Here is a 12,903-nt window from a genome sequence, read left to right on the forward strand (position 1 = left end):
GGGGACAGAGACCCAGGGAGAGGGGGACAGAGACCCAGGGAGAGGGGGACAGAGACCCAGGGAGAGGGGACAGGAGTGGGGAGGGGGACACTGGCAGGGTGGGCGGGGCACACAGATGCAAAAGGGGTGGGGTCCACTGACCAGAGTAGGCAACAGAGACAAAGCCGGGGACGACAGTCAGAGTGAGGGGGACACAGTCCGAGATACGGAGGGGACGGCGTCCTGTGGAGGGGGTAAGGACCGTGAGGAAGCAAGGGACAGAAGCGGGTGACCCAGAGAGCAAGGGCAATCGTAACAGCTGAGGAGTGGGCCACGCTGACCCAGGCAGCAGGGCCACACCTCACGGTCACGTGCCTGCTCTCGGATGGGGACAGCTGGGCCTCGGTAACCTGAGCCCCTGCACCCTGCTCCCGGCTGTATTAATAGCCCTGGCCTGGCCAGGTCCCACTCCAGACCTGAGTCCCAGGGACAGGAGGTCATGAGCATGTGCGCTGGGGGCAGGGCCTCCATGCTGGCGTATGCTCTCTCGCCAGTGTCCCACTCTGCCTGGAAGGTCCCTGCAATGCCCCTCGGCCCTGCCCTTGCAGGGGTCTCTCCCCTGTGTGCCCCCCAGGGGCCTTGGGCTCCCCCAGCTCAACCTATTGAAAGTCCAGCTCTTGTCCCTGAAGCTGCCAAACATGAGCCCACTGGTGGCCCAAAGTCAAGTCCCTCTGTGCCCGTGCCCGGCGGGGAGAGACCCTCATCCCGCCCTCCCCAGCAGAGAGGGGAGGGAGGCGGGAGTGGCCCAGAATAACTCAGGGCTGAGAGTAAATTTAGCCACACCGAGGGGCGGGGAGAGACCCTATTGGCCAGGGAATGGGGAGGGAGGGCCCCAGAGGGGTCAGGGGCTCCGAGACAGCCTCAGAGGGGTGTCAGGGCCAGCGGAGGGCGGACAGGCAGTGACCGAGGGCAACAAGGTGCAGGGAAGACGCAGACAGCCAGACTCGTCAGGGCTAAGATCCCCAGCACTCAGCACAGAGCCACAGAGGTAGCTGGAGCCAGCCCTGGGAGACGCCCTGGTGCCAAACGTCCCCATGGGCCACCGTGGGCCATGGCCACAAGCTTTTCTCCTGTGGGCCGCCGTGGCCAGCCTGCTCCTCCCTGCCGCCGTGACCCAGCAGCTGAGAGGGGCTAGGCTGGCCCACAGCAACTGGAACAACAATGCGGGCGTCCCCGAGCCCTCGGAGGACATGTCAGCCGAGTTTGGCCACCACGTCCACGGCCACGGGGGCCGTGAAGATGAGCACGAGGACATTTCCGCGGAAAATGGACATCATTCCCAGAGACTGTGGCGAGACCACGGGGATGGCGGAGATGAGGACGAAGACACCTCGAGGGAACTGCACCACCACCACCACGAAGGCCACAGGTACCGAGGCCACAAGGCGGGAAATGACAACGGCTCGGAGGAGGTCTTCGCAGAGCAGGCCCACGGGCACAGAGGCCAGGCCTTCGAAGACACTGGGGACTCAGCTGAGCCCGGGAACCACTTCCCCGGCCACAGGAACCCCAGTCATGACGAAGAGGACGAGGACGATGAGCCGTCCATGGAGCATCACCCACACCTCCCCAGGCATGCACACAGAGGCCACAGAGGGGAAGACGATGGTGAAGGAGAGGAGGAGGAAGAGAGGGAGCAGGAGGCGTCCTCTGAGGACAGGCACCGGGCCCACAGGCACCGAGGCCACAAAGAAGAGGAAGACCATGATGGCGATGATGATGATGATGTCTCGACCGAGTATGGACACCACGTCCACAGGCACCGAGGCCACGAGAACGAAGAGGATGAGGATGTCTCCGATGAACACCTGCATCCTGTCCCCAGCCACAGACACCGAGGCCACAAAGAAGAGGAAGACAGTGATGATGATGATGAAGAGGACGTCTCCACTGAGTATGGACACCACGTCCACAGGCACCAAGGCCACAAAGAAGAGAGAGAAGAAGATGACAATGACCATGATGAAGAGGACGTCTCCACTGAGTATGGACACCACGTCCACAGACACCGAGGCCACAAAGAAGAGGAAGACAGTGATGATGATGATGAAGAGGACGTCTCCACTGAGTATGGACACCATGTCCACAGGCACCGAGGCCACAAAGAGGAAGAGGAGGAGACCTCAGATGAACACCACCATCACATCCCTGACCAAGGCCACAGGCTCAGGGAAGAGGGAGAGGAGGATGTGTCCACTGAACACTGGCACCAGCCTCCCAGACATGCCCACCATGGCCCCGAAGCTGAGAAGGAGGCAGAGGAGGAAGAGGAGATCGCAGTCAAGTTCAGCAGCCATGTTGCAAGCCATCGACCCCAAGGCCACAAGAGCCACGAGGAGGAAGATTCCACAGAGAAGGACAAAACAGAAGTCCCTGGTCATCACCACCATGCGGTCTCCAGGGAGAAAGATGAGGACACCTCTGCTGAGCTTGGCCCCCAGCCCCCCAGCCACAGGCAGCAGGACCATGAGGAGGAAGGGACTGTCCGTGGTCACAGAGGGTCCATCCTACCTGACATCGGCCACCAGCCCCCAGAGCACACAGGGGTCAGGGATAAAAGCCATTTGAGGGAGGGTGATTCTGGAGAGGAGGAAGAGAAGAAAGACGACCACAGCTCCCAAGAGGAAGATGATGAAGGCTCAGAGCAGGAGGAGGAAGGCGCCCACCATGGTGGTCTGGACCAGGAAGACGAAGAAGATGAGGATGAAGGTCATGGCCTCAGCATGAGTGAAGAGGAAGAGGAGGAAGATGAGGAGGAAGAAGAAAAGAGGAAAGCAGAGAGGGCTGAGATTCAGGCCTCACTGAGCCACGGTGACAAGGAAGAGGAGGAGGAGGAAGAGGAAGAGGAAGAGGAGGAGGACGAGATCCCGCTCATCGTCATCCCCAACCCCCTGGCTGGGAGGGAAGTGGCTGACGGTGGCTCCAGTGAGGAGAGCGGTGAGGATGCAGGTAGGAGGCCCGGCCCGGTGGGGGTGGGGAGGAGCGGAAGTAGCCTGGGTCACTGCTGCCCTCCTGTCCCCACAGGTCCGAAGGATGCCCAGGAGTACGGGAACTACCAGCCAGGGTCCCTGTGTGGCTACTGCACCTTCTGCAATGTATGTCCCCAGCTTGGATCTGCCCACCAAGCTGTCCCTGAGGACTTGGCCCAGAGGCCCTCTGAGCATGCGCAAGGGAGTAACAGGGACAGGTCTGAGTGAAAAGGACACATATGGGGCCCACTGGAGGCCAGGAGGCTGGGGTGCTGATGCGGGGAGACGGGAGCTGAACAGCACTGGGGGAGTAGAGACACAGCCGGGCCTGGGTAAAGAGGTGAGGTCAGGAGGGACAGGGCTGGAGACTGACAGGCAGGGGCCTCCATGGGTCACTTGGGTCGCCCTGAGACGGGGAGCCGGGGGTCAGGGGTGCCAATGCGAGGGAAGATACTCGGCAGTGGCCGGGTGAGGAGTCGGGAAAGGTCTAGGAGGCGGTGTTAGGGTTTCCATCTAACCAGCTCCTCGTCCCCAGCGATGCACCGAATGTGAGAACTGTCACTGCGACGAGGAGAACATGGGAGAACACTGCGACCAGTGCCAGGTGGGGCCTCTCCCCAGGTCCGAGGCTCCACCAGGCCTCAGGATGGCCCGGAACCAGCCCTAAATCCTGGACCCTGACCCCACACTAACCCAGCCCCTAACCCCTAATGCGCCCTTGGCTCCGCACCCCTTCCGACTCCGTGCTTCACCTCCACCTGCACCCCAGGCCTGACTCTGCCCTGACCAGGCTCTTTCTCGGTCCCGCCCTTAGCACTGCCAGTTCTGCTACCTCTGCCCGCTGGTCTGCGAGACAGTCTGCTCTCCAGGTGAGCACTGGGCGGGAAAGCCCCGAGCCAGGAGTTCTGGCGCCCAAGGTGAACCCCGGTGAGGGGCGGAACAAAACCGAGGGCCAGTCCGCAAGGCTGGTGGGGGAGGGGCTAGCAGGGGGCGTGGTCAAGGCGGAAGTATGTGGGCGGGGCGGGGCCAGAGGCCAACGCCCAGGTTGAGTGAAGGTTGAGGGGCGGGCCTCGAGGCGATTGGGCGGGGCCAAAGCAACAAGCGTTGGAAGGTGCGGGACCACTAGAGAACGGGACCCTGCTTAGCAAGAAGGGGCGCAGCCTTCAAAGGAGCCCCCTCGGGAGCTCAGTTTGGCAGAATTAGGAAGAGGGTGAGGGGCTAGCCCCTCACCGTGTCCCTTTAATGTCGCTTGAGGAATGCCCCTCGAGCCTCCTCTCTCTGCTCCCCCACAGGAAGCTACGTCGACTATTTCTCCTCCTCCCTGTATCAGTAAGTGTGCGTGGGGTGGGAGCACTTCAAGGGCCGGTTTAGAGAAGCGCTGTCCCGCTATGAGTTACGGGGGGATCCTGGGCCTCCCATGTCCTCCTCCGTGAAAGGGGCTGGGCAATCATCTCTAAGCGTCCTGGGGCGACACTTGGGCTATGTAACCTCTGCGTCCTGCTCTCCAGGGCCCTGGCAGGCATGCTGGAGACCCCGGAACCCTGATCTGGCCCTTGGCTGCGGCAGATGTCCCTACCCCTGCCTTCTGACCCCTTACCAAGCGCCATATTTATTTCTCTAAATAAACGTGCTCCCCGAAATTTGTCAGGCAGGGGCCGATTCTCCGGGCATCAGGGGATGGGGAAGGGGGCGCTGGGAACCTGACTCGTACGCCCCAGGGAGGAGGTGGGGCGGGGGCATAAGGGGCCTGGGCTCCTAGGTCCCGGAGGAGGTGCTTTGCTTTCGAAGGGTCCTGGCCAAAAAAATCAGTTGACACGGAAGCTTTTTGAAACAGTTCTCTTTACCCGTGATCACTGAGTGACGCCTAGGGCCGGGAGGCCGACCGAGAGCCGGGGGCGAAGGGTTCCCCCGTCGTCCGCCCTCCTCCCACACCACGTCGCTCAGTGGCATCGTGGAAAGAGGATTCTCCCATGCAAACCCCGGAGCCGGAGGGGACCGGGGGCGCGCAGCTGCGCCCCTTGCCCCTGGGGCACGGACATGGCCACAGCACGGGGGGCGGGGAGGCCCCGGGGACACGAGACACGGGGGAGGGACAGGGGACCCCGCCCGCAAATGACCCCGGGGACAGGGCACCGGATTCGGCCGGGCGGGGCCGAGTGGCACAGGGGGCGAGGCTTGTAGCAGCGAGTCCCCCCTCCCCTCCTTTCGGACGAAGAAGGAAGACTTGGGGCCCGCGACTGGGCAGGAGAAAGGGAGAGCAGCCTTTCCCCGCATGCGGCCCGGGAGGGAACCCCCGCCCCCTTTCCGCGGGTGGCGGGCACCCGTCTCCCGTCGGAAACTGATCAATAAATTACAAAGTAGAGAAAAGGGAGGCGGAAGTTTGGAGCGGGATTTCTCCCTTCCCTCTCCTGTCCCCCGCTTAGTCCAGTCCATGTGGTTTGGTCCAGGCCCAGACCACTGGGGAGGCGGGGACGCGCGCGTGCCCTGTCTGTACAGATGGTGCAGTCCGCGGCTAGAGCTCCGGGCCGGCTCTCCCCGGCGAGACCAGACTGTGGACAGCAGGGGGACCGTCCCAGACTCTGGGCGAGTCCTCCATCCGAGTGAGGTCACCTGCAGAGACAAGGGGCAGTGCAGAGCGCGGTGAGGACCCCTGTGCCGCCCTGCGCCCCAGGCCCCCCAGTACGGTCCTCATCCTCACCTGGAGGCTGACACTAGCAGGAATAGGTCCGGACGGAAACGCCGTCTGCCCGGGAGCTCCCAGAAGTCTGTCCTGGAGGGGAAACGCGCAGGGGTTCAGCAAGGAGCGCTCCCGCCCACACCCCATTTTCCCCTCAGGGTTGCTGTGAGCTCGTCCTCGGCCCCAGGAACCTCCTCCCCCTTGCGCTTCCCCTCCCGTTTTCACAGTTCCACATCGAGTTTCCTTCCTCCCTTCCCCGCAGCCTGGGACTCAATCAAGGTGGCTTTAGGTGGATTCATTTGGGGTGTAGGGTTCATCCACCCCAAGGAGAGTCCGGAATATTGGTGCGGTGCATTTGTCAGGGGAACCTGGAAGGTAGAGTTGGTCCATTTCCCGCTCTGAAGAATGGGGAGGGGCCGTCGCGTTTGGGGACCCTCCTCCGCCATCCCCCGCCACGCACCTTCCGGCTGCAACTTTCGCAGAGGGAGCCCCGGCGACCCCAGGGCTCCTGCTGCAGCTGAACGAAAGTTAGGGGGCAACATCTCAGCCGAGTCGGGGGTTACTCCTCGGAGGTCCTTCTCCCGAAACATCTTCCGCCAGGATGGGGAGCGGCTGAAGGACTTGGCGCTGTCCTAGGTAGAGGAGCCGGCAGAGGGTGAAGGTCCCAAGTCCCGCTCACCCTTCGTCCGTTCCCTTGACTCCGCCCCTCTCCAGTTCGCTCTTCTTCCTTAACCCCGCCCCTACCCTCCCCAGCCTCCAATCAGCACACGTCCGTAAAGCCAAGCCCCACCTCCCTTAGCCCGGATTACGGAAGTGCTGCTAGGAGCTGGCCTGAGTTGCTGCAGCGCCCACCTCGTCTAGCCGTCTGTCTGTGCCTAAGGAGATGAGGTTGCTGAATTCCTTCTCCAGTAGTTGCCGGGCCTGGAGAAGGAGGCAGGGGAGAGATTGGAGAGTGCAGTCTGCTCTGGGAGAACCAGGGCTGCTCCAGGCCCAGTGGCCACTCACCTGCGCGTTTTGCGTGGGGATCTGTAGGAGCAAGGCCAGGTCGGAGTAGTCGAAGGTCTCATCCAGGGCAAGCAGCGCCCCGTGCACCCCGCTTTCCGTGAGGTTTGTGGCGAATTCCTTCAGGCCCAGCCCAGACACCCAACCCATGACTCGCTCATTGGACCACACCATCACGTCTGGGAATGGAAGGGACACTCAGCCGCGCTCCCCCCAGTGCCCAGGCCTTCTTCCCTGGCCGCTGTTTCCCACTCATCTCTCTTTCACCCCTGCACCTGGCCCACCGTCTTCTCACCTCGGATCTGGGTCTGGCTCTCTTCCCGCCTCCGCTCCAGGTCCTTCCGGTCATAGTTGAGCCGTTTCAGGCACATGATCCCGTAATGTAGACTCACCCTGAGCAACAAGAGAACGGGGATTACAGAGGAGCCTCTGCAGCCCTTCCTGTGGGCCCTCCCCATTGGCTGTGCTACTCCAAACAGGTCGGAGAGCTCCAAGGATCAGCCGCAATGCTTGTAGACCTTCCCAGGAGGCGGGGCACTTTCAACATACAGCTCCTACTGGTAACCCGGCCCGGGGGTTATCAGCTAAGCTGTCTCCGGGTCTGAGCTTTTCCTATGGGCCATCTTGATGCATAGTGCGCCGGGTCTGGATTTTTTTTTTTAATCCGGGAATCGCGCTTGCCAGGCAGGCACTGCGCCCCAATCTGGATTTCTTGACAAACCCAAGCTGAAGGGCCAAAGATAATCCTAGGGATTTCCCATAACCAGCCCCACCGGCCAGAGACTCTCTAAGGACGAGCCCCCCTCCCCGTGCCCACACGCCAAGCAGCCCCACCTGTGGAAGCTGTCCACCATCTTGAGCTGACCCCGGAGCTCCTTCTTGTTAAGGTGATCTAACATTCGGGCATCCACCAACGACTCCATGAAGTAGCTGCGGTACTGGGGTAGCCCCAGGCTGGGCAGCCAGTCGTTTCCCACCCATTCGTGGTTCATGTCGCCATATGCCAGGATCTGGGACCGTGGGGGGTGGAGGAGGTCAGCTTCTCTGGACCGGTGTGTGTAGGAAAGGGGTACAGGCCAATCCCCAACCCAAGATCATCCTTCCCCCGCCCCAGGGCAGGACAGTGACCAATCCCTGCTTCACACAAGGGACCAATCCAAAGATGTCTTCTAAGGGCTGGGGATATAGCTCAGCAGCACAAGCGCCTGCCTGGCAAGTGCAAAGTCCTCAGTTCGATTCCCAGTACCCCCCAAAAAAAAGACAAGGAAAAAAAAGATGTCTTCTGCACCTTCCCAATGACAGAATGGACTCAGTGTGGTCTTGGGACCCTCAACATCACCGTCATGCATGTAACTGGCAGAACCCAGACCCACACTAAGCCTACTGAAGTCAGTATGTACATTTTCACAACCAGACCCTGAACTATGCGTTAAATTCTGAGAAGCATCGGTCTAACTAACTGTATCCCAACTCAGTCCGACGTCACTATTCTCCCAAGGCAGGTGCATGGATTCTTCCAGCGTGGCTCCCCCCTAACAGACTTCTTCACTCTCACAGTATATTGAAGATAGTTGTCTAATGCTGCGCCTGACCCTGGACCAAGACCTGGGTCAGCCCGTAGTCTTTCACACCTGTTAGCATAACCCACATTCCCCTGGCTGGAAACCAAGACCATGGCCCAACATGGCTCCTCCCCCACGGCAGTCATTTCTCTCCTTTCTTGAGAACAAAGCGTAGCTCCTCACCCCAGTTCTAACTTTGCCTGGTCTGCCTCACCACCACCATAACCAATTCTCCTCCTGGACTCAAGTGACACTGGAACCGGGCAGCAAGCCCCTTCCCCTCAACCCTAGGGAAAGCAGGCGGCTAGCACTGCCCTCCAGTCGCAGGAAAGGAGCAGCCCCTGGGGGCCCAGCAACCCTGCAAAGGCACGGCCAGAACAGGCTGCCTTCCACTCGCCGCCTACCATGCTGCAAATGAACCGACCCAGAGCTGAGCTCGGCGATGCGCCCCCCGCACTGCGGGACGATGGGACCGTCCGGGAGAGGGGCGGGGCTCAGAGCGAAGGGGCGAACATGCAGCGTGCGCAACCTGTTCATGCGCCCACCCCACCCCGCGCCCCTACCTGCTCCCAGCTGATCTCCTTGGTCTCCTGACCCGTTAGTGGGAAGAGGGGAGAAAAGGGGTGGGTTAAGGGGCAGGCAGAGGAGGACGGAAGGGACAGACAGACGGACGGCCACAGACTCGGTCCCCGCCCCCGCCCCCAGGAGGGTTGGTGCCATCTCCTCGGCCGCCGGCAGGGGACACTCACGGGCTTCGTCGCGGCTGTCAGGGATTCCATCTCCTCGTGTGTCATCCACACATTTCCTGTGGGCTGAGGAGCGGGGGACGTCAGGGGACAGAGCGGACTTCAGGTGGGGGCAGGGGATAGGGTTGGACGTCGAGGCCCCTGGTACAAACGTTTCTGCGTAGCCTGCTGTCTGCCAAGGGATCCGCGGGGACTAATCCCTTACTGAGCACCTCCGTGGACCAGGCTGTGTGGCCTGCGCTGTGTGCTGCGCAGGTGACATCGCCACTCTGACCGTACGCAGAATTGAGCAGGAGGCGCAGGCACAGCAGGGCTGGGGCTTGCTCACACTGATTCGCTGCTGCCTGCAACCCCACCAGTTAGGAATTCTTACTTGGACCCAAACGTTTGTGTGGGCCCTGGTGTCAGACACCGTCAGGGGCCTGGGATATGGCAAGGAACTCAACAGGCAGGAGCTCTGTCACTGAGTAAACACGATGACCAGGTTATAAATATGGCCGGGTTTGATGGCACATGGCAGTGATCCCAGCACTGTGGGAGGCTGAGGCAGGAGGATCACAAGTTCAAACCCAGACCAAGCAAGACAGTGATAGCCTGTCTCAAACATAAAATGCAATTTTAAAAGGACTGGGGATGTAGCTCAGTGTGCAGGCCCCCGTTCAATCCCCAGTACTGCAAACAACCCACCCTTAGGTGTGATAAAGGCCATGGTGGCTACAAAGGGGAAGACGCTAGTGAAGTAGTCAGGGATTGACCTGTTGGGATGGCCTCGAAGGACATCCAGGCACCCCAGACAGACACACCCGCGTGGAAACAGTAAGTACGGCAAAGGGTTAACGACTGCTGGGTTAGGCTTAACTACTGTACAGCCGAAACCTCTATCAGTAAAAAGTTGGAAGGAAAGGAGAAAATGACTAGAGGGCAGGAGAGGCGATGGCAAGAATGAGCCGTATTGCTGTGCTGGGTGGAGCCACAGGTCAGGTGTGGACCCAAAGAAGGTCTCCGAGAGGAGGCGACGTCTGCGCTAACACCTCAAGACGACAAAGGGTCAGTCTTGGGGAAAACAAGCAAAGGGAGTAGCAGGTGCCAGGAAGCAAAGTGAGTCGGGGAAGGAGGTGGCAGGGGCCCTCTGAGCAAGACCGGGCTCGACGCGTGCGCTGGGCCTAGAGGCGAGGAGGCCCAGCAATCTGTTGCAATGACAGCTAATGGGAGCGGAGTCTGGAGGGAGCAGGCCCAGGATTGGCTACTCCGACATTAAGGGGCGGAGCCTGGCGTAGCGAGAGCCGGGATTGGCCTCTGGCCACTCACCGTGCGGGAGGAGGCGGGCGCCGACGGCGAGGTGAGCGAGACCATCTCCTGGATGGCGAGGCGCAGTTTGAGCCGGTGCAACGGATTGCTGATGCCGATCTCGCGCTGGATCTCCGTGTCCGACAAGTTGGCCATGATGGCACCGCTCTTGACGTTGGCCCGGCAGGCGGCCACATACCACGCGGGCATACCTACCCACAGCTGGAGCAGAGGGGGACAGGAGGGGCGGCCACGGCGGGAAGGGGGACGCAGAAAGCAGGGACACATGGGGAGGCCGGCGGGGGAGTGCGGCCGGGGGCCGCGGGAGAAGGGACAGATGGGACAGGCGGGGACGGGGAGCAGCGGGAAAGAGAGGGATGGAGACAGGAGGGGGATCCGGAGACACCCGGAAAGGCAGCGATTCAGTCAGAGCCAAGGAGAAACAAAATGCAGAAAAACAGACGGAGAGTCCCACAGACAGAGACACGGGAGGACACAAAGGGACATAGGAGAAACGGCAGCGCAAGGCGGATGGGACGGAGGGCAGAGGTGAAAGGGGAGAGAGAAGCTGTTTCCACTGACCGAAAGCCTGCGGCCCCGCCCCGCCTCCCCGGCGGCCCCGCCCTGGGCCGGGAGCAGGGCTCCGCCCCGGTACCTCCAGCCAGGAGACCACGGTGGGCCCGTCCCAAGCAGCGAAAGGCAGGCCCTGGCGACAGGCCTCCTCCAGGAGCTCGTGCCTGGGGAAGAGGGACAGGAGCCATCGGGCAGAGCCCCAGGCCCTTCGGACACAGCTCATCTCCACACATGCACGCAGACGCACACACACATTCATAAAAGTACTGCTTATGAATGTACACAGCATGGCAGAAGGTCACAATTACATGTGAACCGTTGTAAATCCAACTCCCCCACCCCTACCAACAGAAAAAAACACACACACACACACAAACTAGGTGTGGTGGTGCACTTCTGTAATCCCAGCACTCTAGAAGGCTGAGGCAGGAGGCTGGCAAGTTTAAACCCAGCCTGGACAATTTCATGGCTTAGAGGGACCCATTCTCCAAAAATAAAAAGGGGTTGGGGATATAGTTTAGAGTGAAGGTCCTGGGTTCAACCCTCAGTACCTCAAAAAAACAGGAAGGATAGAGAGGAAAAACTCCAGGAGTTTCCCTACAACCAAATTCAGAACCATGGACACCCAGTTCGGGCATCACTTCTGTCTTACCTATATCTACCACCACTATCATCTTGCATGCACACACACACACACATGCACACACACACACATACAGATACACACTCACTTCCGCTTGTTCCTCCGGTCCTTGTCTCCCGGGCCTGTGAGCTTGGCGAGCCCCAGAGGGTCGGTTGCCAGCGTCTCCTCCGAGGGTGTTCCAGCTGGGGGCAGGCAGGGAACAAAATTGGGAAAGTCTCAGTGAGGAGCTTCAGGCTTGGGTGGTGAGGAGGCCAGAGGCACAGGCTCTGAGGGAGGTGTGAGTGTGCCCACAGGGAGGGTAGGATAAAGCCAGAGAGGGACCAGTGTCACTTCCGGGCATGGAACTGGAGACACCCCCAAAATAGGCAGGAGGATGGCAAGTTGGAGCCCAGCCTGGGCAATTTAGAAAGACTCTGTCTCAAAATAAAAATTAAAAACAAATGGGACGGAGGATGTAACTTGGCATGCGGGTCCTGGGTTCAATTCTCAGTACACACACTGAAGAAAAAAGATAAAATCAATGCATTTGCCCACCCAGACCAGCCCCAGGCACCCTATCTGTCTCCCTCCTCTGTCTGCCTCTGAAGGTAGCTGGTCCCCGTGCTAAGTGAGTAACTAAATGAGTGAATATGCCCATGTACATCCAGCGACAGAAAAGACGGGAGCTGGGCCCAGACAGCCGGGCTGCCATTAGAGCACTCACCCAGAGAAGAGCTGTCCCGGCCTGGGGGTCCCATCCGCCCCTTCTCCTTCTTGCCAAAGAGGCGGCCTATGGATGACTTGATGCTCTTCTTTTTGGGGGCTTTGTGCAGGGAATCTGGGGTACCCTCACTGGGTGAACAGCAGAGAGTAAGGGTAGACTCCTTCTGGGGTGCCCCTGTCCTCCCAAGTCTTTGTTCCCCACCTCCCGCCTCAGCCTTCTAAACAAGCTTTTCCCCCGTTCCCAGCCCTTGTCCCCCCTGACCTTCCCCGTGAGGGTCCCCCGTCCTCCAGGGACCCTGCCTGCAGCGCCAAGGCCTGGGTCATTCTCTCAAGCCGGGCAGAACGAGGGGTGGGAGGTGGGGTGTCTCCTGGGATGGCCGGGCCCTCCCCTCTTGGAGCCCCGACTTCCTCCTTGGGGACGTGATTCTGGGGATGGAGAAATACAGACGCTGGATTAAGTCAGAGGGATCATATTGGGGGCTCTCCATTAACTGGGGTGTCTACAGGGGGGATCTGAGATGGCCCTGGTTTGGGGCACCATATGTGAGAGCAACCTTGATCAAGCTGGGTGTCGGGGCTCACATCTGTAATCCCAGCACTGGGAGACTGAGTCAAGAGGATTGTCGTGAGTTTGAGGCCAACCTGGGCTACACTGTGAGACCTTGTCTCAAAAAAAAAAAAAAAAAAAACCTCTGCTTTCTTG

At 60.3% G+C, this 12,903-nt stretch overlaps 2 protein-coding genes across 6 annotated transcripts in view; one reads left to right on the forward strand and one right to left on the reverse strand.

Moving 5' to 3' along the window:
* The first annotated feature begins 858 nt into the window (after positions 1-858).
* Hrc (histidine rich calcium binding protein) lies at positions 859-4,655 on the forward strand. Of its 2 annotated transcripts, XM_005412907.2 has the most exons (7): positions 859-1,878; positions 2,053-2,988; positions 3,064-3,134; positions 3,544-3,612; positions 3,823-3,877; positions 4,301-4,337; positions 4,517-4,655. In XM_005412907.2, exons 1-7 carry the CDS (start codon positions 1,074-1,076, stop codon positions 4,551-4,553), a joined length of 2,010 nt encoding a protein of 669 aa, XP_005412964.1. In that variant the 5' UTR covers positions 859-1,073; the 3' UTR covers positions 4,554-4,655. The 2 variants fall into 2 exon arrangements, with proteins under 2 accessions (XP_005412964.1, XP_005412962.1); XM_005412905.1 differs by having other exon boundaries at positions 859-2,988.
* A 175-nt stretch (positions 4,656-4,830) lies between these two features.
* The window catches only part of Ppfia3 (protein tyrosine phosphatase, receptor type, f polypeptide (PTPRF), interacting protein (liprin), alpha 3), a 22,433-nt gene continuing 14,360 nt past the window's right edge, over positions 4,831-12,903 (reverse strand). For 3 of the 4 annotated variants that reach the window (XM_005412904.2, XM_013509000.1, XM_013508999.1), the window contains 14 exons: positions 12,463-12,626; positions 12,202-12,329; positions 11,587-11,680; positions 10,938-11,019; positions 10,304-10,504; positions 8,999-9,061; positions 8,813-8,839; positions 7,522-7,697; positions 6,983-7,080; positions 6,691-6,866; positions 6,538-6,606; positions 6,146-6,317; positions 5,707-5,778; positions 4,831-5,618 (listed from right to left, as the gene is read on the reverse strand). In XM_005412904.2, coding sequence (XP_005412961.1) covers positions 5,720-5,778; positions 6,146-6,317; positions 6,538-6,606; positions 6,691-6,866; positions 6,983-7,080; positions 7,522-7,697; positions 8,813-8,839; positions 8,999-9,061; positions 10,304-10,504; positions 10,938-11,019; positions 11,587-11,680; positions 12,202-12,329; positions 12,463-12,626 — 1,509 coding nt within the window. In that variant the 3' untranslated portion in view covers positions 4,831-5,618; positions 5,707-5,719. The remainder of the gene's footprint in view (positions 5,619-5,706; positions 5,779-6,145; positions 6,318-6,537; positions 6,607-6,690; positions 6,867-6,982; positions 7,081-7,521; positions 7,698-8,812; positions 8,840-8,998; positions 9,062-10,303; positions 10,505-10,937; positions 11,020-11,586; positions 11,681-12,201; positions 12,330-12,462; positions 12,627-12,903) is intronic. The other variant, XM_013509001.1, reaches the window with a different exon arrangement.

The sequence above is a fragment of the Chinchilla lanigera genome, unplaced genomic scaffold, assembly GCF_000276665.1.
Source record: "Chinchilla lanigera isolate Chin_1 unplaced genomic scaffold, ChiLan1.0 scaffold00158, whole genome shotgun sequence".
Taxonomy (NCBI): domain Eukaryota; kingdom Metazoa; phylum Chordata; class Mammalia; order Rodentia; family Chinchillidae; genus Chinchilla; species Chinchilla lanigera.